We start from the raw sequence: 22,811 nt of genomic DNA on the forward strand, positions 1-22,811 counted from the left end.
TTAGCACCACCGAGAGCTCCGGCCACATCCGGAATCCGTCTAAAGTCACCTCCTAGATATGACGGTAATCCCAAGGGCTGTAGAGGGTTTCTTAACCAGTGCAAAATAATTTTTGAGCTTCAGGCCCAAGATTTTCCTACGGAGAGAACCCGGATAGCTTATATAATGTCCCTGCTGTCTGGCCAAGCCTTAGATTGGGCGTCCCCGCTTTGGGGAAAGAACGATCCGGTGCTTCAGGATTTCCGGGGCTTCGTGGAGCACTTCAAACGAGTGTTTGAAGAACCAGGGAAGGTTACTTCAGCTACTTCTGCACTCCTGAGACTCAAACAGGGAACCCAGACCTTAGGGGACTATGCGATTAGGTTCCGCACCTTGGCCTCTGAATTGGACTGGAATAATGAAAGTCTGCTCGCAACCTTCTGGCAGGGGCTGGCACCGCAGATTAAGGATGAGCTGGCCGGACGCGAACTTCCCACCAGGCTGGATGACCTGATTAAACTGTGTACTATGATTGATATCCGATTTCAGGAGTGGGGCAAAGAACAGCGTTCCATTGAAAGGATAGGTATGAAGACGCCGAGTCAACAAGGGCTACCACCGGCTCCTCGTACACGGGAGATTCCCCTGCAACCACCGGCAGAACCCATGCAATTAGGTCATACCCCTCTCACAAGTCAAGAAAGACAGCGACATCGGACCCTCAACCTCTGCTTGTACTGTGGTGAGACGGGACACTACGCGGTCTACTGCCCACAGAAACCTGGCTCCTTAGGGCCAGGATTAACTGCAGGAACTGTAGTAAGCCAATCCTCTAACTTTCTGCGCACTCAGTTTCTTATGCCAGCGTTCTTGACCTAGGTCTTAAACAGGAGCATACTGAGGTCTTTTTGGATTCTGGGGCGGGTGGAAGCTTTATAACCGCATCTCTAGTCCAGCAACTGAACATTCCTACACAAGAACTACCTAAGACCATCCCGCTTTTTTCGGTGTATGGTAGTATCCAAGGCTATGTAAATACTCAAACGGTGCCTGTGGGCCTACAGATTGGCGATCACTGGCAGGATATCTCTCTATATGTCCTTCCTTCAGCAGTACAACCCATCGTTTTAGGTCTTCCCTGGCTACAGAGACACAACCCGGTCCTAGACTGGGGTAAAGGTGAGATCGTGGACTGGGGCGAGTCGTGCCGAAAACTTTGTTTCATCCCTGACACCGATAGTGTGGTCGGCGAACAGTTGGACCAGGATTCAGATGCATGGACAGATATTAGTGACTCTCAGGACTCTAAGACTTTTACAAGGGGGATGACCTGTGCATGTGCCCTACCCCCGATCAGCCAGTGCCAAGTGGAATCTGGTAACGGGCTCAGGTCTCCAGATCTGGCCAACAGGACTGCTGAGACGCCTCCTTGGGGCCAGGGATCCTGCACTTTACGTAAGAAGTCGACCCCAGGACCTAAGCTTCAGGACAATCCAGAGCGCCGGATATCTAAGAATCAAAAGACTAGTTCGCAGCAAACCATGGCCTGTAGCTCCACTCCAGTGCCAGGCACTCAACACCGCTTGGTAAACAAAGCCCAGTCTTGCCCTCAACTGGCCAGCTCCCGGCCGGCGCCTAAGGATATGGACATTGGAAGTCTACCTTATCGTGCCAGCCGATTTCACCCAGAAGTTCCAGAGAAACCCAGACCTCCCGAGAAGCCCGGGGGGGATACTGTCACGGTTGTGCCCAGGTCCCTGGCTCGCAGTCACCTCAGTCCCCGGGGTTTAGACCTAGGGAATGCTGTGAAGTGATAGTTTACCGTTTACTGTGTTCCAGAAGATATGCTGGTCCGATCCGGATCTTCCACCTCTCCAGATTGTTTTGGGAGTTTTTTGGAACCAAGCAGCACCCATACCTAGTGAACTCCCTTGTGACCTGCCTTTATTAACCACCTAGTAAGGTTCCTAGTTGCCTTGCAAAAGTGTTCTTCAGAGGCGTTCCTTTGGTGTGAAGTGTTGCAGTGCCTTTGTGCTTTTCGTGTTGGTGACTTTTACTCTGCTTGTTTTTTGGACTATTCTTCTGCTTGCCGCCTGCCCAGACCCGGATTGTTTATTGAACTATTCTTCTGCCTGCCGCCTGCCCAGACCTGGATTGTTTATTGGACTATTCTTCTGTCTACAGCCTGCCCTGACCCGGCTTGTTTCTGGATTGTTCGTTTGCCTGCTGTTTTTCCTGGAACCCAGCGTGTTTCTAGTGTTCCTGTTATTTGTCAGCCTGCTGCTGTGTCCTGCCTTGTCCTGCAAGTCCTACCGGTCGCCTGAAGCCCAGAGCTCTACTCTTGGTGAAAGGTGGCCAAGTGTAGGTGAAGCCTTACTCCAGTCCACTGTGTTCCAGTTCCGGTCTGCCTTATCTGGTGTTGGGGTGATTCTCCTGCCACTGCTGCTCCTCAGCAGTGGCCCAAGGGCTCACAAACCCAGGTTCCTGCTATGTATACGTGACATCCACTCACCTTCGTGCAAGATCTCAGCATTCGAAAAAAAAACTTTCCAGCTCTCATCTTTTATAATAACTGTAGATTATGAACCGCAATAGGAAGCTCCACCCCTGTTCCTTTGTGTCCTAAAGCCTTTGATAATATGTCAGCAAATAGTCCAAGGAAAGTTCCAGGGAAAGTTCAGGGAGGAAAGTTACCTCAGACATCTTGTCTGCTTACCATTGGTCACTTCCAATGGGTTCATTTCATATCCCCTTTTTCAGAACCTTCAGTTGGGCCATTTCATTACTTTCATTAGCTTATCTGGGGGTGACATTATCTCCCTCAAGGAGAATGTCAGGCTGACCAGAACATCTCTAAATGTGGCTGCCCAAATGCAAACATTGGCCTCAGTTTTTCCTGAACAGGTGAGCCTTTCTAGTCCAACTCAAATAACATGACTTAAAAATAACATCCAAAGGTTAACTAACAGGGAAATCAGCTAAGCTCTGTATCTTGTGGCCTGTCACTGTGTATTCATCTCAGAGCAATATGGCTCCCCTGTCTTCCATTTTAAAATCCTATCTTAGCCTAGGTATCCCCTGTTATCCCATGAAATCTGTAATAAATTTTGTTCCTAGCACTGATATCTTGCCTGTCCTATAATAAACCCTGATTCAAGAGGATACCCAGATTTTTTACCACATCATCATTATACTATAAAGGAATACCCCCAATCAGCATACCTAGGACTGAATGGGCACCAGGTGGAAAACAAAGATGGGCCCCTATAACAACCCACAGAGTTCCAGTGACTAAAACTTGCAAAACAACACATTCCAGACCTATAAAGAAATCCTGTAATAATAAAGCAGCTCTGATAGCGATAACCCTACCTATAAAAGGCAGCACCACAGAAAAGCAATATACTTCCAGCTTGGGGGAAAAAAAACCCCAGAATAAATCAGACTGCTACAGATCCCTACCTAGAAAGTAAACACTAGCAGAATGCCTCGTTTCTATTAATGTTGCAGAATACAGGCAGAGCATCAAACTCAGAATAAGCTACCACTAACTAGAAAACAGAAACTTCAAGAGGTCTGAATGCAGTTCACTACTGGAAAAACAGAAATGTATTTGATTCTGTACTATGTAAAATACAAAGTTATCAGGTTTGTACATTGTAAAAACTGACACATTTCACTTAACTGAAAATAAAACGTGTCCTCCATTTTTAGTCTGCTCATTTTATCTGCTTGGTCCCAGTTTCTCCATTCAACTTTCCTTATTCCATCTTCATCTAAATTATTTCTTCTCCTGTCATCCTTTCCTCGCTACATTTTTCTCTGACATTGGTCATTGTTTTTCTCTATTTCTCTCTTCTATGCATCACCACTCAGCAGCTAAAGATATTGCCCATCATTCTCAGTTTCCGTCTTTACACATCTCACCTATCTGTGAGCTTTCCATCTTTCATTCTTACTCCTCCCCAGCCCCTGCTTATCTTTCTCTGTCTCATTCCCTCACCAACTCTTGCTAGTTAACTGTGTTTCAACCCCTGCTGGCATCTAGCCCCTTTCTTCTTCCTCTTAGCTGATACCCAGTTTCTTAATTCCCTTGTCAGATCTGTCCTTTTCATCTGTTTCTGTCCATTGCCTCTCAGCCCTTTTCCAACTCCTACAGGTTCTTCATCCCTTCTCTCTCACCCTCTCCTTTCTTCCCCCCACCTTCTATCCTTTTCCCTCTTTACTACTGCTACTACTATTTAGCATTTCTATAGCGCTACAAGGCGTACGCAACGCTGCACAAACATAGAAGAAAGACAGTCCCTGCTCAAAGAGCTTACAATCTAATAGACAAAAAATAAATAAATAAATAAAGTAATCAAATCAATTAATGTGAACGGGAAGGAAGAGAGGAGGGTAGGTGGAGGCGAGTGGTTACAAGTGGTTAAGAGTCAAAAGCAATGTTAAAGAGGTGGGCTTTCAGTCTAGATTTAAAGGTGGCCAAGGATGGGGCAAGACGTAGGGGCTCAGGAAGTTTATTCCAGGCGTAGGGTGCAGCGAGACAGAAGGCGCGAAGTCTGGAGTTGGCAGTAGTGGAGAAGGGAACAGATAAGAAGGATTTATCCATGGAGCGGAGTACACGGGAAGGGGGTGTAGGGAAGGACGAGTGTGGAGAGATACTGGGGAGCAGCAGAGTGAGTACATTTATAGGTTAGTAGAAGAAGTTTGAACAGGATGCGAAAACGGATAGGGAGCCAGTGAAGGGTCTTGAGGAGAGGGGTAGTATGAGTAAAGCGACCCTGGCGGAAGATGAGACGGGCAGCAGAGTTTTGAACCGACTGGAGAGGGGAGAGGTGACTAAGTGGGAGGCCAGCAAGAAGCAGATTGCAGTAGTCTAAACGAGAGGTGACAAGGGTGTGGATGAGGGTTTTGGTAGAGTGCTCGGAAAGAAAGGGGCGGATTTTACGGATGTTGTAAAGAAAGAAATGACAGGTCTTGGCAATCTGCTGGATATGAGCAGAGAAGGAGAGAGAAGAGTCAAAGATGACCCCAAGGTTTCGAGCTGAGGAGACAGGGAGAATGAGAGAGCCATCAACAGAAATAGAAAACGGGGGGAGCGGGGAGGTGGGTTTGGGGGGGAAAATGAGAAGCTCGGTTTTGGTCATATTTAATTTCAGGTGGCGTTGAGACATCCAGGCAGCAATGTCAGACAAGCACGCTGAAACTTTGGTTTGGATGCAAGGTGAGATATCAGGGGTAGAAAGGTAGATTTGGGAGTCATCAGCATATCTACCCCTCTTCCTTCATCCTGATCCTTTCCCACCACTTCCCTCTCTCTTTCCTTCTATTCTGATCCCTTCGGTCCACTGTGCTGTCTCGTCTCTCTCCCTACCTGCACTTTGGGCTCCTTTTCATCCTCTGCCTTCTCCTATCCCCATCCCCACACTCTATATCAGCAACAAGCCCCCCCCCCCCCCCTTCTCTGAAAAGCAACATCAGACTCATCTTCAAGCCCCAACTCCCTTTTCTCACCTGCCTCCCTTTCAGCCCCAGCCTCTGTCTCAGACCCCTGCTCCCAACCCCTTCTCCCAGGCCCAGCATTAGAACACTTCTTCTACACCCATCCCTTAGTATCTGCCCTTTCTCCCGTCCTCAGCCCCTGTGTAGCTCCGAACCCTCTTCTCTTAGCCCCAGCATCAGATCTTTTTCCTAGCCCTAGTATAGGCCTTTTTTGCCATTCCCAGCCATGTGTCAGCCCACAGCCACCTTCTCCAAGCATCAGCCCCTTCTCCCCTGCTCTTCTCTCAGCATATGCCCCAATGTTCACTCTTAGGACTCAGTTCACACGTGAAAAAGGTTTTATTTCGGAACAAAGTACTGAGTTAACATGAGCAAAAATATGACCACCTGTGGGAAAACATGACTAAAGTTGTGGATCCAAACTTTTGAAAATGGCCAATTTTTACATTATGGATCCAAAAGCTGTCACATGTTGGAACTTCTGTAACTTTTTAATTTTTTTGTATTAAAAGATGGTTTTGCTCTATTGTATTACCAATTGCTCTGATAGAATTCACTTATTTCTGATAACATTTAGTCATGTTTTCCCAGATGTTAACAAATATTCCATTACATTACCCCGTGAGCACCTATTAGAGATGCAAACATAACATACATAAATACTCGCAGGAAGATTGGAATGAATTCCATGAGCCATGCTCTGCAAGCTTTCCCTACTTCTAACTACTAACTAACTAACATTTCTAAAGCGCTACTAGGGTTACGCAGCGCTGTACAATTTGTTTGCCTGTAGTTTAACTGTGATGCTTATTTTAGAAGCATCCACACATCTAAATGACAGAGGCCCAGATGTTTAAATGCCATTTCAAAACAGGTGTTATTCAGACGTGTGGAGGCTCACTGTATCTAAATATTAAGGGGGGGCACAGGGAAGGCGGTCACAGGGAGAGAGAATAGTCTGGGTGGGATAACAGTACAACGTGCATTCCCTGTTTCACTTAAGGAATCCAGTCATGCAATGGAAAACCTATACATCGGAATTTAGACCTGCTCCAAGGCACTGTGAGGGAAGTACCAGTAATCACCACTAACCCTACTGGTCAGAGGTAGGACAAAGACATGTAAATAATAACTTTGTAGCATTCTGGAATTTAGAAAAAGCATGTCATATTTAGCTGACCTATCCCTCTGGTTATATACTGGTAAACTGCAAGAAGCACATGTAATTAAGACAGTAGCAAACAAAATATAGGTTTATTTACAAGGAGAAAGAATTAGAATAAAAAGTTATTTCAATGCTAGACTAGACACTAATCAGGTGTCATATACTCCCTGTGGCAAAATTGCACCTGTCTTCCCTAGCCAGATAGTGATAGCAGATCTTGAACATATATGACCAGGGTAAGCTGTGGAGTTCATATCCTTCACAAAGATGACTGGAACAACAGGTAGTTTTCTCACCATGGGCAGTGCTTGCTCTTGACGTTCAGCTGTTGCTAGATTTTTAGCTGTGTTTTGATAAGTCAGATGATGTGTAAAGTTGAGGTGAGGTAAAATAATGTGTCCACTTGCCATGGCAGGTGCCCTTTTATATCATTTTGATACCAGCAGTGTCCTTGATGATTTGATATCAGCACAATATGTAATTGGCGTGTGCCCTTGTTTTGTGGCTACACACATCATAGGGTTTTCCCAGGTCCAGCCAGGCTGGGTTACTCTGTCACTCTGACTGAGGGCCCTTATCCAAGGTTGCCCACATTCCTTTTGCTTGCATCAGCCAGTTTGCCATCTAGATAGTTTCTTCAGGATCACAGTCTTTCCTTATCCTCTGCAGCAGATGAAACCAGAAACTGATGGGTTGTGTCCATCTACTAGCAGTTGGAGATAGAGATGACCAAACTGAAGGCAGTGGTACCAGATTGCCAGCCCCTCCTTTATTCAGTATATCTCTATCTCCAGCAGGTGGTAGACGGCTCATCATCAGCTCCTTGATTTTTCTCTTCAGGGATTCCTCCTGGGCTACCTTAGCCAGTAGAGTGCTTGGGGGTGCTTGGCCTGTCAGAGCCAACCTTGGGGGCATACCTGGTAGTCAGGGTCCCTGCCTGACCCCGTGGTCCGTTGCTTCCCAGTTGTTTTTGTTAAGCAGGTCTGTAAACCCTTCCTCACCTTTAAAAAAAAAAAAGGACCTTTGATTATTGAACTGCTGTTTAAAAAAAAAACAAACGGGAGAAAGGAGACAGAGAAAAATGGCATTTGCCTGCATGCAGCAGGTTTCTGACAGGGGGGAAAATCTCTGCTGCCTCTAACATGCTCCTCCAGCCTGCTTGGGCAAGTCCCTTCCCTCTCTGATATTTTTGTTCGCTGCGGGGAGAGAATGCAGTGCGCATGGTGACAGAGGCGGCAAACAGAAATCTGCAGCAGGACTGTGCCCATCTGTTTGCTCTGATGCTTCGGCTGATGAGAGCACTTCTCTTTCACCAGTGCTGTCTGTTTCCCTCTTGGAGGTTTTGGGGCACATGCCATTTTGCAGGCACCGGCAGATGCGGTTCCCACCACTCTGGGAATGGCAGTTTCTGGGCCCTCCCATCCTGGGGTGAATTGTGGCCCTTCTGGCAACTAGGTTTGTAGTTCTTCTATTGGAGCTCCTTTGGGGCTGTTTGCAGTGCCTGCAGGTTCCTCTGATCTGTTTTCTCCTGAGTTTATACTACTTTTGCATCAAGCTTATTTGCTTAAGAGGACCTTGCCTCAGTCTAAGTCCCTGCCTGTCTCTTCTTCCCTCTGGGGATTTGGGGCAGATTTTGCTGTCCTCCGCAGGGGATCTGGCACAGGAGAAAAGATGGGTGGTCTCCGGCTCAGATGGGGGGGGGGTTGTTAACTCCTGTGTCTGTGCCCCTACTCGCTGGATTCTTTTGCGGGGGAATCCCTCCACCTGTCCAGGGTGGATGAGCTGGAAGATGGCGAATTGCTCCAGGAGGAGTCAGATGACCCTTCTGCAGTGCACCTGTTCCATTGGGAAGAATTACCTGCGCTTATTACCAGTGCCTTGGAGACCTTGAACATTGGGGACCCGGAGGTGCAGGCCGCAGCTTCAGTGAACCCTAAGATGGGTAGCAAGAGGCGGCCATCCATGGCTTTTCCAGTGCATGAGGCTATCCAGGAACTTACCTCGGACCAGTGGACCAATCCTAATGGTGTCTTCAAGGTAGCCAGGGCAATGTCTCACTTATATCCCATCACTAAGGCTCTGGCTGAAAACCTTGCTTTGCCTAAAGTGGACGCCATGGTGATGGCCATAACTAAGAAGACCACCCTACCAGTAGAGGGTGGGGTGGCATTAAAGACTTGCAAGATTGGCGCCTTGAGGCTTCCTTGAAACCTGCTTTTGAGGTCTCCGTTGTGGCACTGCAGACCTCTATCTGTAGCTCTTATGCTGCCCGGGCCTGCCTTAGCTAGTTGCAACAGGCTTTGGATCTGGAACAGGTCTTGGGTTCTGCCGTTCGGGCTTCCTTGCCTAACATGGAGTCAGGACTTGCCTTTTTGGCAGATTCCCTGTATGATTTGGTACGGACCTCGAACAAACAGGTGGCATTGGCAATTTCCTCCCACCAGCTTTTAATGTCTCTGCCATTGGGCCGCGGACCTAGTGTCCAAGAAAACATCTAAATTTCTGGTTCGATTATAGCTTTGAGCTAGATGGTTTCATACTCAACATGTCCATCTGTAAGTACCATTTTTGAAAATGAAAAGCCCCAATGGAAAACATAGAAAAACAAGCCATAGAGAGGTCTGTCTGGCAGCATTCCTAGTGAACTGGCCACACAGACATCCCTACAGTGCAGAGGGGCAGCGTAGTGGTCACTGCAATGGACCATTATGTGAAGTCCAAATGGGACCCAGGTACAAATCCCACCTAAACCCCTTCATATTATATTGTGATCCCTACAGGAACAGAGAAAACCTATTGTACCTAAAACTCCACCGCTACAATAACCCTCAGGCTTGCAGATCACTTAACATAGCAGTAACATAATAAATGATTTCAGATAAAGACCTGTATGGTCCATCCAGTCTGCCCAACAAGATAAACTCATTTTACGTAGTATGTGATACTTTGTATGTATACCCGAGTTTGATTTGTCCTTGCCTTTCTCGGGGCACAGACCGTAGAAGTCTGCCCAGCACTGTTCTTATACTAAGTTCTGAAGCTAATGTTAAAGCCCCTTAAAATTTACACTGCAGCCCATCCCTATCAATTCAGTCACGATCAGGGCATAGACCGTAGAAGTCTGCCCAGCTCCTGTTTTGTTTCCTAATTACCGGCGTTGCCACCCAATCTCTGCTAATATTCCGCAGAACCATTCCTTCTAAGCAGGATTCCTTTGTGTTTATCCCACGCATGATTGAATTCCATTACCGTTTTCATCTCCACCACCTCCCGCAGGAGGGCATTCCACATATCCAGCACCCTCTCTGTGAAAAAATACTTCCTGACATTAGTCCTGAGTCTGCTCCCCCTTCAACCTCAATTCATGTCCTCTAGTTCTACCGCCTTCCCATCTCCGGAAAAGGTTCATTTACGGATTAATACCTTTTAAATATTTGAACGTCTGTATCATGTCACCCCTGTTTCTCCTTTCCTCCAAGGTATACATGTTCAGGTCAGCAAGTCCTTCCTCGTACGGTTTGCAACGCAAATCCCATACCATTTTTGTAGCTTTTCTTTGCACCACTTCCAGTCTTTTTACATCTTTAGCAAGATACAACCTCCAAAACTGAACACAATACTCCAAGTGGGGCCTCACCAACGACTTGTAGAGGGGCATCAACACCTCCTCTCTTATATACTTAGGTCCAGGAGGTATTATTTCTGTGTTCCAGGGGGGCTCACATATTTGTACTGAAATGAAAAAGTAAAGTGGGAATTGAACCTAGATCCAATTATTCACTTGCTGCTTTCTTAGGAATGGCCATAATATCTGGAGCTGTCATTGAGCCTGGTATCTACTGTCACTGTATTACATCTTTGAGGGGTGGGAGGGGGTCAATGACCACTGGGAGATTAAGGGAGGGGGGGTCATGTCTTAATCCATCCAGTGGTCAGCTGCTCATTTAAGGCACCTTTTTTGACTTAGTACCTGGTCTAGATAAAAACATACTTCTTTTCTGCCCTGGACTATTTTTTCTGTTCCATTATCGCAGAAAATTATCCAGATTTAAATTCTGACCAAGTCCCACCCAAAACACGCACCCTTACTATTTGGATGAACTCACTGAAAAAGTCCCAATTTTGCCATTTCGAAAATCACGATTTACATTTTTTGGTGAGAAAAACGTTCATCTGCCATTATGTAAAACTTTTGAGACTATTTTCTCTTTTGAAAATAAGCACCATAGTTTTTCTGGGGTAGTTTTCAAAGCAGAAATATATATGTATTCTTGTTTTGCAAACCCAGCTAAATTCATTCAAAGAGTATGCACATAATTTTACACATGTGCAATGTTAGAAAATTAGCCCCATAGTATCTTAGTTGTGGATGAAGAAAAATAATAATAATGATTTTAAAATAATAATAATAAAATAATTTACACTTGATAGAAATACATAAAGTGTACAATGGAATTAAATAGGTATATTTCTTATAGTGAAGTATTACGAATATTATTTACTAACAGTATGCCCTAATACCATTTAGCACATGTATTATCTTATGCAAGGCCCATTTTATAGGCCCTGTGGAAAATAATGAGCTAATAACAGCATTACCATGTGGTAGTAAATTCCTTGCTAAATGCAAGATTGTTCTATGTGCTGAATCTGTAAGTGATTACCCTTTTTTGTTTGCTTTTGTTATATTTTCTTTCCCAAATATTTAGGTAGAAGCACTACAGGGCTGCCGTGTTATTGACATAGCCTGTGGTAGTGGAGATGCACAGACTCTCTGCTTGACTGATGATGATACTGTCTGGTCTTGGGGAGATGGTGATTATGGAAAACTTGGTCGAGGAGGCAGTGATGGCTGCAAAATGCCAATGAAGGTATGCCAGTTTTAAAATTTTGTAAGAGATCAGTGGTCTTTCAGAAATAAAAGGGTAGAAAGCAATCTGGGTCTTTTCTATGTAGCAGTTTATTTGTGCCCTACATGTTGTGAAAGAAACACAGATCCGATTCAATGCTGTGCCGAAACAAACAAAAGCCAAACCAGCGGCCTCTGTATGGCTAAGGCAGTATGACTCCTATGAGGTGTTAGAAGACCTGACACAGTAAAGTCACCATAAACTCAGAGGGGAGCCCAAGAGAACCAAGTGAGGGGTCCAAAGTGTTGCATGAGATCTGAGAACCTAAGTCAGAAATTGTTGAACTGTTGGTCAACAGATTAGAGAAGAGATTCAAGGCAACTCAATTAGACGTGGTGGAGCCTTGCATTATGGAACTGAAGGAGGCAGGAGGCAGGTGAGACAGAGAGCAAATACATCAACAACTGGAGGCATTGCAAGATAATCTTGAAGATCAAAAGAACAAGAATCATAGGTCCAATTTGAGAATTTTTGGGATACCAAAAGGCATGGAATATTGATCACTAGTGGAATTTGAGCTAAAACTATTGACCACATGTTTCCTAACTACAGTGGCTGTATCACTTTTCAAAATGGAGCATGCACACACAGGGTTGTGGGCTAAACCTGATCCTGATATGCAGCCAAGTGATAGAAGTTGCTGTGATTCTAGAAGACTGAGTTGGTCCTAAGGCAGTCTTGGAGAGACCAAACACGTAAACACGACAGTATAGAACTTAGACTAATGCAGGCCCTCAGCTTGAAGACTGTACATTGAAGGAAATCCCTGACAGCTGCCACCGAACTATGGGTGCCAGATAAAGCTGCCTTCACTGGAGGGCGTAACCCGGCAACAGATTCCCAGCAACCTCAGGGATTCCTGTGGGAAACATTGCTACACAGTTGTAAAAGCTATTATCAGAATAGTACCAGGACTAGAGCAGCTAAGGATCTGATGAGAGGCTTAAATGCAGGTCCCCAAATTAATGTGCTATCAAAAAGGCCCAATGAGAACAGAACCTCAAAGGAAGAAGATGTTGTGCAGGCCACAATTTGGGAGCTACAGAGAGATGGATGGACTATGACCAATGATTCAAAAAGGGACCAGTAAAGGGATATTATTTGACCAAGGAGCCACTTACATTGGCTTCAGAGAACGATAGCATGGCTCTGGCAAACATCATTATGATAATGTAGTGTACATTATTATGATATAATGTATGATTGGGATCCATAAAATATTGCATTAAATGCAGGGTCGCGTTATAGCGGGATCAACAGAACATAAACACAATTGAAACACAAATTGATCTGTTGCAAAAGGAGCCTTATGCAAAAAAAGGGGAGCCAAGAGATGATCGCGTTATATGCAGATTTGTGTTATAACGGGGTTCCACTGTACAATGAGAGTATTGAGACTTAGGAGCTCCCCATGAGGGGGCTTGGTTTTGGAGCATTCTTGTGGTTAGTGCAGCAGCCTGTGATTCCCACTGCAGCTCCTTGTGACTTTGGGCAAGCCACTTAACCTCCATTGCCCCAGGTAAAAAATAAGTACCTGTAATATAATATGTAAACCGCTTTGATTGTACTACTACTACTACTAATCATTTCTATAGCACTACTGGACGTATGCAGCACTGTACACATTATATGCAGGTACTTTCTCTGTCCCCAGAGGACTCACAATCTAAGTTTTTGTACCTGGGGCAATGTAGGGTTAAGGTACTTGCCCAAGGTCACAAGGTGTTGCAGTGGGAATTGAACCCAGGTTGCCATTAGGCCACTCCTCCCCCCTAACCACAGTAAGGGAGTATATTAAATCCCATCTCCTTTCCCTTTCCATTTGCTCTTTAACTCCCCTTTGGTGGAGGAGTTATGTAATGACGAATGAATAATGTGAATGGATGAAGAATGAATGCAGGAGTAATGGACTGTATACATGTCAGTATAAGAGTGGATGGGGAGGAGAGGAGAAGGAGGCTTGGGGAGGAGTTTTCAGAAGGAAATATTTTTGGGGGGATTTATAAGGAATATGAAGGAAGACTTCATGCTTAGGCATTGGAGGTGGGGTGACAGTGGTGGGGAGAGAGGTAGAATGCAGGATGATTAGGACAGAGAGAGGTGGAAGGGAGGGAGGAACTATCTTATTTGCATCACTGTACTGAGGCATTGATTTGGGGGACCCGAACCATGTGATATGGGCAAATGAAGTGTGAATGGATACAGCTCCTTCACAGGGTTTTTCTCTTTCCTATTTGTGTATGCAGAAATAATGAAAGATGCTTTGTTTTTATGCATAATGTAATGGCATGTAGGTGGATTAAATAATCCTATTAAGATGAAAGGGTATTAAAGCATCTCAAGGAAAAATTCTGGGCTGACCACCGACCGTGGGAATTAGTTGGGCTCCCTCCTGCAGTCTGAATATCGGCCCCATTATTTTCCTTTGTTTTTAATGCTCTAATAGACACATAAAATTGTGCAAGGGTATAGACTCACAAAAGTGAGCGCTCAGAAATCATTTTACCTACTTTTATGGGAGATGAATGTAGGCATTACAAAGGGCAGAGAAAGGAGGAATCGAGGATCAGTGCATTGTGCGGAAACTTTCAGATAGGTTTTTTTATAAAGTCACGTATATCGCCTATATAAAACAGGCACAACATATGTGCCTCCATGCCTTTCCTGTTTAGGCACCCTCCACCCGATATTCAAAAGTATTTAACCAGCCAGTAATTTCACCTGGCCAGTTAAATACTCTCAAGCCAGCTATCCGCCGATATTCAGCGGGAGATTACTGGCTATCTCCTGCTGACTATCCAGGTCAGCAGCTAGCCTGGTCACCAGCTATGTCATGTGACATAGCTGGTTACCACTGATTTTCAGCAGCTGACCAGTTACCGTATTTTTCACACTATAAGACGCACTTTTTCCCCCCAAATTTGGGAGGAAAATGGGGGGGGTGCGTCTTATAGTCCGAAGGTAGAGATTTGGCTGGCTGGCTGGCAGGCCGCCCGCCCTCCCTCCGAGTTCGGGATCGCCCTCCCTCCGGCCCTGTCACCACTTCTCCCCTTACGCGATCTTCCCTGGTGGTCTAGTGACGTCGGGGCAGGAAAGAGCCCCCTCTTTCCTGCCCAGCGCGCTGCTCTCCATCCTCCTGTATGCATTGCTGCCTGACGGTCTTGGCAAGATTCAAAATGGCCACCGAGAATTGAAGTCTCGGCGGCCATTTTGAATCTCGCCGAGACCGTCAGGCTGCATACAGGAGGATGGAGAGCAGCGCGCTGGGCAGGAAAGAGGGGGTCACTAGACCACCAGGGAAGATCGCGTGAGTAAGGGGAGAGGTGGTGACAGGGCCGGGGGGGGGGGGGAGGAGGTAACCCTGAGGGCGATCCCGAACTTGGAGGGAGGGATTTGGACAAGACGCACCGGAGCACCTAGGTTTTAGAGGAGGGAAAAAGCAAATTTTTTTTTTTTCCTATTTCCCTCCTCTAAAACCTAGGTGCGTCTTATAGTCCGAAAAATACGGTAAGTTTAGTGGCCAGATAGACATGCGTAAATGCCAGATCTGTCTTTGGCCACTAGAACCTAGCCAGTTAGCCGATGAATATTTGCAGCGCCAACTCCCCCCCCCCCCCCCCCCCCCCCCCCCCCCCCCACCTAGAAATTCATTGCTGGTAACCGGATACAGCCCCGGCATTGAATTTCCAGGTTCGCCGGTGACAGCAGGAGTTAACCGGTCTAACTCCCGCTGTCGCAATATTGGGGCTTCTGTTTTTAAATTTTCATCCCTATTGCTATGAGTTGTTTAAAGAGAAGTATATCTTATCAGAAGAAGTGGGTTAAAATTTGTTCCAGGTAAGACAGAATATTTTGTGTCCAAAACAAAATTAATTTACATAGATGTTTTTCTGGATTGGAATTTGAAGCTCTTAATAATACTGTTTCCTCTACACTGTGCGAGAGTCTTCCAACAACATTGCTGCCAGTGGGAGGGGTGGATGATGCTTCAATACTGAGTTTTCAATCACTAGGGACAAGCAGGTTCCCTGGAGTCTTGTAGACTTGTCAGTCAATCACTATCTAAAATATGATAATGAAACAGCGCCCCCCCACTGGCAAGAATATAGGTGGAGGACATTCACCCACCTTACAGCAGTAGTTCCTAAACCTGGTCCTGGAGGCAGCCCAGCCAATCACGTTTTCAGGATACCTACAATGAATATTTGTGAAATAAATTTGCATGCAGTGGAGGCAGTGCATGCAAATCTCTCTCATACATATTCATTGTAGGTATCCTAAAAAACTTGACTGACTGGGTTGCCTTCAGGACCAGGTTTGGGAACACTTGGCTTAGTGGGAAATGTGCATAATACCCTTCTTCAGATGATTGTGTAACAGTCAAAATATTTTATACTGAGAGATTTCCTATATAGTACCTTTTTTCTTTTTTTTGAGTGACAACAGATTATTGTTAATACCAATTGTCAGTAGAGATAAAGGAATATCTCATGAAGCAGGGCCGTGCCAACACGGTAAGCGGGGTAAGCGCCGCAGGGGGGCACCTGCCTTCAAGGGCGCCGTCTAGTTGTATTTTAAAAAAAAAAAACCTTACCGCGTTGGCGCGTCGGCATTGCCCCCCCAAACGACAACGACTTACCCGAAGTCGCTTCGGTGAACTGGCTGGCAGGGCGCCAGTAGTAAAAGCAACAAGCAGGCATGCTCGTCTCCGTCCACTTCCCTGCCCTCTCAGCGTCTCGCCCGAAAGGAAATGACATCAGAGGAAGGTGGGACGCAGAGAGGGCAGGGAAGCGGGAGACGAGCGTGCCTACTTGCTGCTTTTACAACCCCCGCTCGCTCGTCCGTCCGCCCGCCCGCCCGTAGAAGTGCTGGCTCCTGTCTAGTCCACTGTAAGGAAGGAAGCCATTTGGTAAATCTTTGCTTCCACTCCCCCGTGCAGCCGTCGCCGTTCACTCAAAACACAGCAAGCTGTACAAAACAAAGGTTTCAAATTAGACTCCATGCAGTCCTCTGAAGAAAACTTCAAGTGCTGCAGAGAAAGGTCAGTTCTCTCAAACTGGCAATCATCTGAAAATCAGTTCTACATCAATTGGAGGGAAATCTGCCCGGTGTTTTAAAAAGAAATACTGTGGGTTTTGTGTGTGTGTGTGTTCTCCCCCACCCCACCCCATATAGGGAGAAGGAGAATAGATATAAGTGAAAGCTGATAAAATTATACCAGGTGCAATGGTGCATGTAAGACTAACACAGTTCAAAGGCAGATTTCAACACTGTTAACCTAGAATGAGGGAATGTACTGGCTAAGGTGTGACTATTTTAGCATGCCAGGGAGTCTACAGTTTTTTTTCTTCATAACTTGGAAGTCTGATGTTGTGAGCTGAAAACAGGCCATACTCTCTGAATTTATACAATGAAAGATAGTAAGGAAGAATTAAGAAAACATTTTCCAAAAACAGAGGGGCTATAGAACTAGAGGGCATGAAATGAAGTTGAAAGGAGGCAAACCTAAAGCAAAATCAGGAAAGACTTTTTTCACAGAGAAGATGGTGGATGCGTGGACGTGATGGGGTTGAAAACAATGATGGCATTCAAAAAGGTATAGGATAAATACATAGGTTTCTTATATACATGAAGAAGATGCACTAAGAGTGTAGTGTGCATCAGTGATATTTTGCATGTAAGTTTCAATTTTTCTGGTATTGCTGCATGCTGAGTCTGACTTCTTGAGATAACTTTCCAGTTCAGTATTTTGACTTCATATTTTTTGATTTCTTGTTCCTTGTGTCATGTCTGTTGTGTCATGTGTTTTTCATGTGTGATCAAGGTGCAGTATTCTGCTAGCGTGTAGTATTTGCAGCCCTTTTTGTTTTGCTTTTTTTCACGAGGTAGTGTATTGGTGTTTTAGAGCCTTGTGTAATTACAGTTATGCCTTTTCACGCATAAGGTTGTAGCTTGTCCTGTCCTTGGAATTCGTGCTGTTATGGTTATGAGTGTGTTTTTGCACAAGTTTGTATATAGTGTTTTGCAGTGGAGAGATTGTGTGTTGGCCTTACTGAGGTGGCACCAAAACATCAGAAAGGGTGTAGAACCTAAATCCTGACACACTACCTCTTGAAGGATCTACATATAGAGCCTATGCATTTCTAAGGTCAACACTGGTATGGTATGGGAAGAGCTTTGGCACCGCCCAGCTCTTCCACGCGACTTGGAGCCAGGCAGGTCCGGGGGGGGGGGGGGGCGCCAACGCCAACTGATAGACTGCAGGGGGGCGCCAACTGATAGTCTGCAGGGGGATGCCAGAGACCCTAGGCATGGCCCTGTCATGAAGAGTGGTAATTATAATAAGTAAAACAATCTTTTTATCTGCATGTGTATATAAGCATAGATAATCAACAGGAAGTAAATGAAAATTAAAATCCAGGGCAGAGGACAGAAAAATATAAAGACCTTGTGTAAATAAAGACGGTAAAATTTCTTCTGTGTAACATATGTAATCTTCTTTCTGCAGATTGATTCTCTCACAAACCTTGGAGTGATTAAAATAGAATGTGGGTCACAATTCTCGGTGTCTCTCACAAAGTCTGGTGCTGTTTATACCTGGTAAGCATTCTTATGCAGTATGCTGTCTGCTAAGTGACATGAAAATAAAGTAATGACTGCAGTAAGCATAGTTGCTACTACAGTAGACTCTGAGGTACTGACCTTTTGGTCAGTATTGACCAAAGGTATTGACCTTTTGGGAACCTGACTTAGTAACATAGTAACATAACATAATAACATAACATAGTAGATGACGGCAGAAAAAGACCTGCACGGTCCATCCAGTCTGCCCAACAAGATGAACTCATGTGTATACCTTACCTTGATTTGTACCTGTCTTTTTCAGGGCACGGACCGTATAAGTCTGTCCAGCACTAGCCCGTCCTCCCAACCACCAGCCCCGCCTCCCACCACCGGCTCTGGCACAGACCGTATAAGTCTGCCCAGCACTATTCCCCGCCTCCCAACCACCAGTCCCGCCTCCCACCACCGGATCTGGCACAGACCATATAAGTCTGCCCACCACTATCTTCGCCTCCCAACCACCAACCCCTCTTCCCCCCACCGGTTCCGCCACCCAATTTCGGCTAAGCTTCTGAGGATCCATTCCTTCTGCACAGGATTCCTTTATGTATATCCCACGCAGAATTCCGTTACCGTTTTCATGACGGCAGAAAAAGACCTGCACGGTCCATCCAGTCTGCCCAACAAGATAAACTCATATGTGTATACCTTACCTTGATTTATACCTGTCTTTTTCAGGGCACAGACCGTATAAGTCTGCCCAGCACTATCCCCTCCTCCCAACCACCAGCCCCGCCTCCGGCACAGACCGTATAAATCTGCCCAGCACTATTCCCCGCCTCCCAACCACCAGTCCTGCCTCCCACCACTGGCTCTGGCACAGACCGTATAAGTCTGCCCACCACTATCCTCACCTCCCAACCACCAACCCCTCTTCCCCCCACCGGCTCCGCCACCCAATTTCGGCTAAGCTCCTGAGGATCCATTCCTTCTGCACAGGATTCCTTTATGTATATCCCACGCATGTTTGAATTCGTTACCGTTTTCATCTCCACCACCTCCCGCGGGAGGGCATTCCAAGCATCCACCACTCTCTCCGTGAAAAAATACTTCCTGACATCTTTTTTGAGTCTGCCCCCCCTTCAATCTCATTTCATGTCCGCTCGTTCTACCGCCTTCCCATCTCTGGAAAAGATTTGTTTGCGGATTAATACCTTTCAAATATTTGAACATCTGTATTAGGAAGAAGTATAGCATAATACAGAAGATAGGGGAGGGCATCTGCTTAAATTAGATATGGCATAATACATAGTAAAATATGGGACCTTTGGGGAGGGGGGGATGATGGATTAACTGACTTACTATGAATGAAATGAACTTTCCTCAGCGACCCTCCAGACCGGTCAAGACGCGTGGGTTATGCTCGCCTACCAGCAGAGGGAGACTGAGAACACTAACTTCAAACTATGTACATATAACCTGTGCCCATCCCACAAAAGCCAGTATTTTCTCAGTCTCAGCAGAGGGTAGACAGGCAGCCTGTGCAGCTTGTCCGGTCTGGTAGGAGTCAGGGATTAATTGAGAGTTTTAGGTTGGTCTATTGATCATTTCTGTGGAGCATCCCTGTGCCTGGCCAAAACTCTGTGTGCTGGGGCTTGGTGGTCCGGTGGGGCCTGCCATTGTCCCCTCTGGGGTGTCACACCCGGGTGGCCGGGTCCCTCCCCCGAGCTAGCTCTCCCGTTTGGGCAGCTTTGTGCCTCGGCTGCAGTTCTTATATTGCAGCCTTGAGTGCCAGGGATTTGATAGCAGCAGCAGGGCTCAAATTGTGCTGCAATAAAGTTTAAAAAAAAAAAAAAAAAAAGACAACTAAAAGACCCAGACGGTGTGGAGAGCTGTGCAGCTGCACTCTGGAGTACCGGAGCTGGTCAGCCATTCTAGGTGAGCTGTGAGTGGCTTGTTTTGGGTGAGTTCCTTTTTCCTTTACCTTGGACAGAGGATGTCCGCGAAGCCGCTTCGTTGCCATTTTTGCGCGCGTCGGGGGGTCGATGCGAGTGGCGGTTCCTTGCAGGAGGTTGCAGGGGCTCCGGCTAGCGGTTCAGCGGCGGTCCCGATTTTGGCGGGAACCGCCGCCATCTTGGATTCGGCCCCGAGAATCCCGGACTTAGTCGGTGGACCTCAGGGCAGCCCGGTGGCTGGGGTTTCTGGAGGGGACGTTTCGGGAAGGATGGGTTTCCCCCCAGAATTTGTTTGATCCTTATTTCAGGCCTGGCAGGCGGGACCGTAGCGCACGGAGCCCCTTAGTCTGGGGATGGGGGTCACGAGCGCTAAGAGGCCACGTGTTGAGTGGGCCGAGGACTTGGACTGTTTTTCTCCCCCGGAGTCAGAGGGTGACTTTAGTCCCCTGGAAGAGGAGGAGGGGTCCTTGTCTGGGCCAGATAGAGAGACAGTGCCCGGGGAGGACCCTTCGGTGGTCCGAATTTTTCACAGGGAGGAGTTGGCGGATCTTATTGAGCAGGTGTCTGCTACGCTCAAATTTGATCCAGCAGTAGATTTGGCTCCATCCGAGAAGCAGGACCCGCTGGTTAAGGGGATCAGAAGGGTTTCTCGTACATTTCCTATGAATGCGGACCTTAGAGAGATGGTAACGCAGGAATGGCTCTCGCCGGAGGCGCCGTGTAGAGTGGCACGGGCCAAGGCTAAGCTCTATCCCCTTCCGCAGGAGGATAGAGATTCTTTAAAGCCTCCGACCGTGGATGCCGTAGTGATGGTGGTGACTAAAGCTACGGCAATTCCTGTGGATGGAGGGGCTGCCTTGCGGGACCCTCAGGACAGGAAATTGGAGACATTTCTGAAGCGAAGTTTTGATTTATCGGCGCTGGCTTTGCAAGCATCGGTTTGTGGAGGTCTGGTGGCTCGAGCATGTTTCCGCTGGGCTGAGCGGTTGCTAGATTCTCCGCAGGTTGATAGAGCCGCCTTAGTGCAGGATTTGGCAAAGTTGGAGATGGGTTCGTCCTTCTTGGCAGATGCACTGTATGATTTATTGCGTGCATCGGCGAAGAACATGACCCTCGCAGTGGCGGCTTGAAGGGCCCTGTGGTTGCGGGGCTGGCTGGCAGATGCCGCGTCCAAGGTAAAGTTGTGTTCGCTTCCCTTTAAGGGCGCTTTGCTTTTTGGAGAAGAATTGGATAAGTTGGTTAGGGGTCTTGGTGATACTAAGATCGCTCGGCTTCCGGAGCTTCGGCCTAAGGCTTCTAGGGAGGCTGCGGTGCGAGGCCGTTTTCGGGAAGGTAGATGGTATCGGCCAGGTAGGTCCTCGGGGGGGACCAGGGGTCGTTTTTTTCAGAGAACACAGTCCTTTCGTGGTGGCCGCCGGGGGGGGGGGGGGCGAGATGCCTCTTCGGGAACGGCCGGCACGTCCCGTGGGTCGCAATGATAGTTTGGGGGTCCAGCCTCTGGTGTGTGTGGGGGCTCGTTTACGCTTGTTTTACCAGAGGTGGGCCCAAATCATGTCAGACCAGTGGGTGCTGCAGATAGTGCAAGACGGGTACGCGCTGGAGTTCGACGGTCCTCTGTCTGATTTCTTTCTCGTCTCTCCCTGTCACTCAAGGCGCAAGGCAAGGGCAGTGCGAGACACACTGTCGCGTCTGGTCGATTTAGGCGTTGTGGTGCCTGTTCCGCCAGGAGAACGAGGAACCGGTTGTTACTCCATTTACTTCGTGGTTCCAAAGAAAGAGGATTCTTTTCGGCCCATTTTAGATCTCAAGAGGGTCAGTGCGGCTCTAAAGGTTCCTTCCTTTCGGATGGAAACGTTGCGCTCTGTCATTGTAGCGGTTCAGGAAGGGGAATTTCTGACTTCATTGGATTTGACAGAAGCTTACTTACACATTCCCATCCTAGAGGCGCACCAGCGTTTTCTTCGTTTTGTGGTGTTAGGGAGTCACTTTCAGTTTTGTGCGCTCCCGTTCGGTCTGGCTACAGCTCCTCGCACTTTTTCCAAGGTGATGGTGGTTGTGGCAGCGGCTCTACGGTTGCAGGGCATTTTGGTTCATCTGTATCTCGACGACTGGTTAATTCGAGCCAAAACACAGTCGGAGAGCGAGGAGGCTACTGCCCGGGTGGTGACCTTTTTGCAGTCACTGGGTTGGGTTGTCAATCTGGCCAAGAGTCACCTAGTTCCGTCACAGTCTCTAGAATATCTGGGAGTCCGTTTCGACACGAAGAGAGGCCGGGTGTTTTTGGCGGCTCCTCGCATTTCCAAACTGCAGGCTCAGATCCGTCAGCTCCGAGCTCAGAGGGCGCCTGCGGCGCGGGAGTATCTTCAAGTGTTAGGTCTGATGGCTGCGTCTATAGAGGTAGTACCTTGGGCCAGGGCCCACATGAGACAGTTGCAGGGTGCGTTGTTGTCTCATTGGTCCCCTCAGTCCCAGTGTTTGGAGGAGAGGCTAGCGCTGCCGGAGATGGTTCGGCGCAGCCTCTGTTGGTGGCTCCACACTCCGAATCTAGCGAGGGGTTTGCCGCTAGATGTGCCGAATTGGGTGGTACTGACCTCGGATGCGAGTCTGTTAGGCTGGGGGGCGCATTGTCTAGGGCAGGTGGCCCAAGGGCGCTGGACGTCGGAAGAGGCGTCGTGGTCCATCAACCGCCTGGAGACTCGAGCAATTCGGTTGGCTCTTCGGTCCTTCCAGAGTCTG

At 47.2% G+C, this 22,811-nt stretch overlaps 1 protein-coding gene across 1 annotated transcript in view; it reads left to right on the plus strand.

Moving 5' to 3' along the window:
- Positions 1 to 22,811, plus strand: part of HERC2 (HECT and RLD domain containing E3 ubiquitin protein ligase 2) — a 921,269-nt gene that overhangs the window by 796,109 nt on the left and 102,349 nt on the right. Inside the window, 2 exon segments of the mRNA XM_030201308.1 lie at positions 11,356 to 11,517; positions 18,065 to 18,156. Coding sequence (XP_030057168.1) covers positions 11,356 to 11,517; positions 18,065 to 18,156 — 254 coding nt within the window.

This window comes from Microcaecilia unicolor, chromosome 4 (assembly GCF_901765095.1).
Source record: "Microcaecilia unicolor chromosome 4, aMicUni1.1, whole genome shotgun sequence".
Taxonomy (NCBI): Eukaryota; Metazoa; Chordata; class Amphibia; order Gymnophiona; family Siphonopidae; genus Microcaecilia; species Microcaecilia unicolor.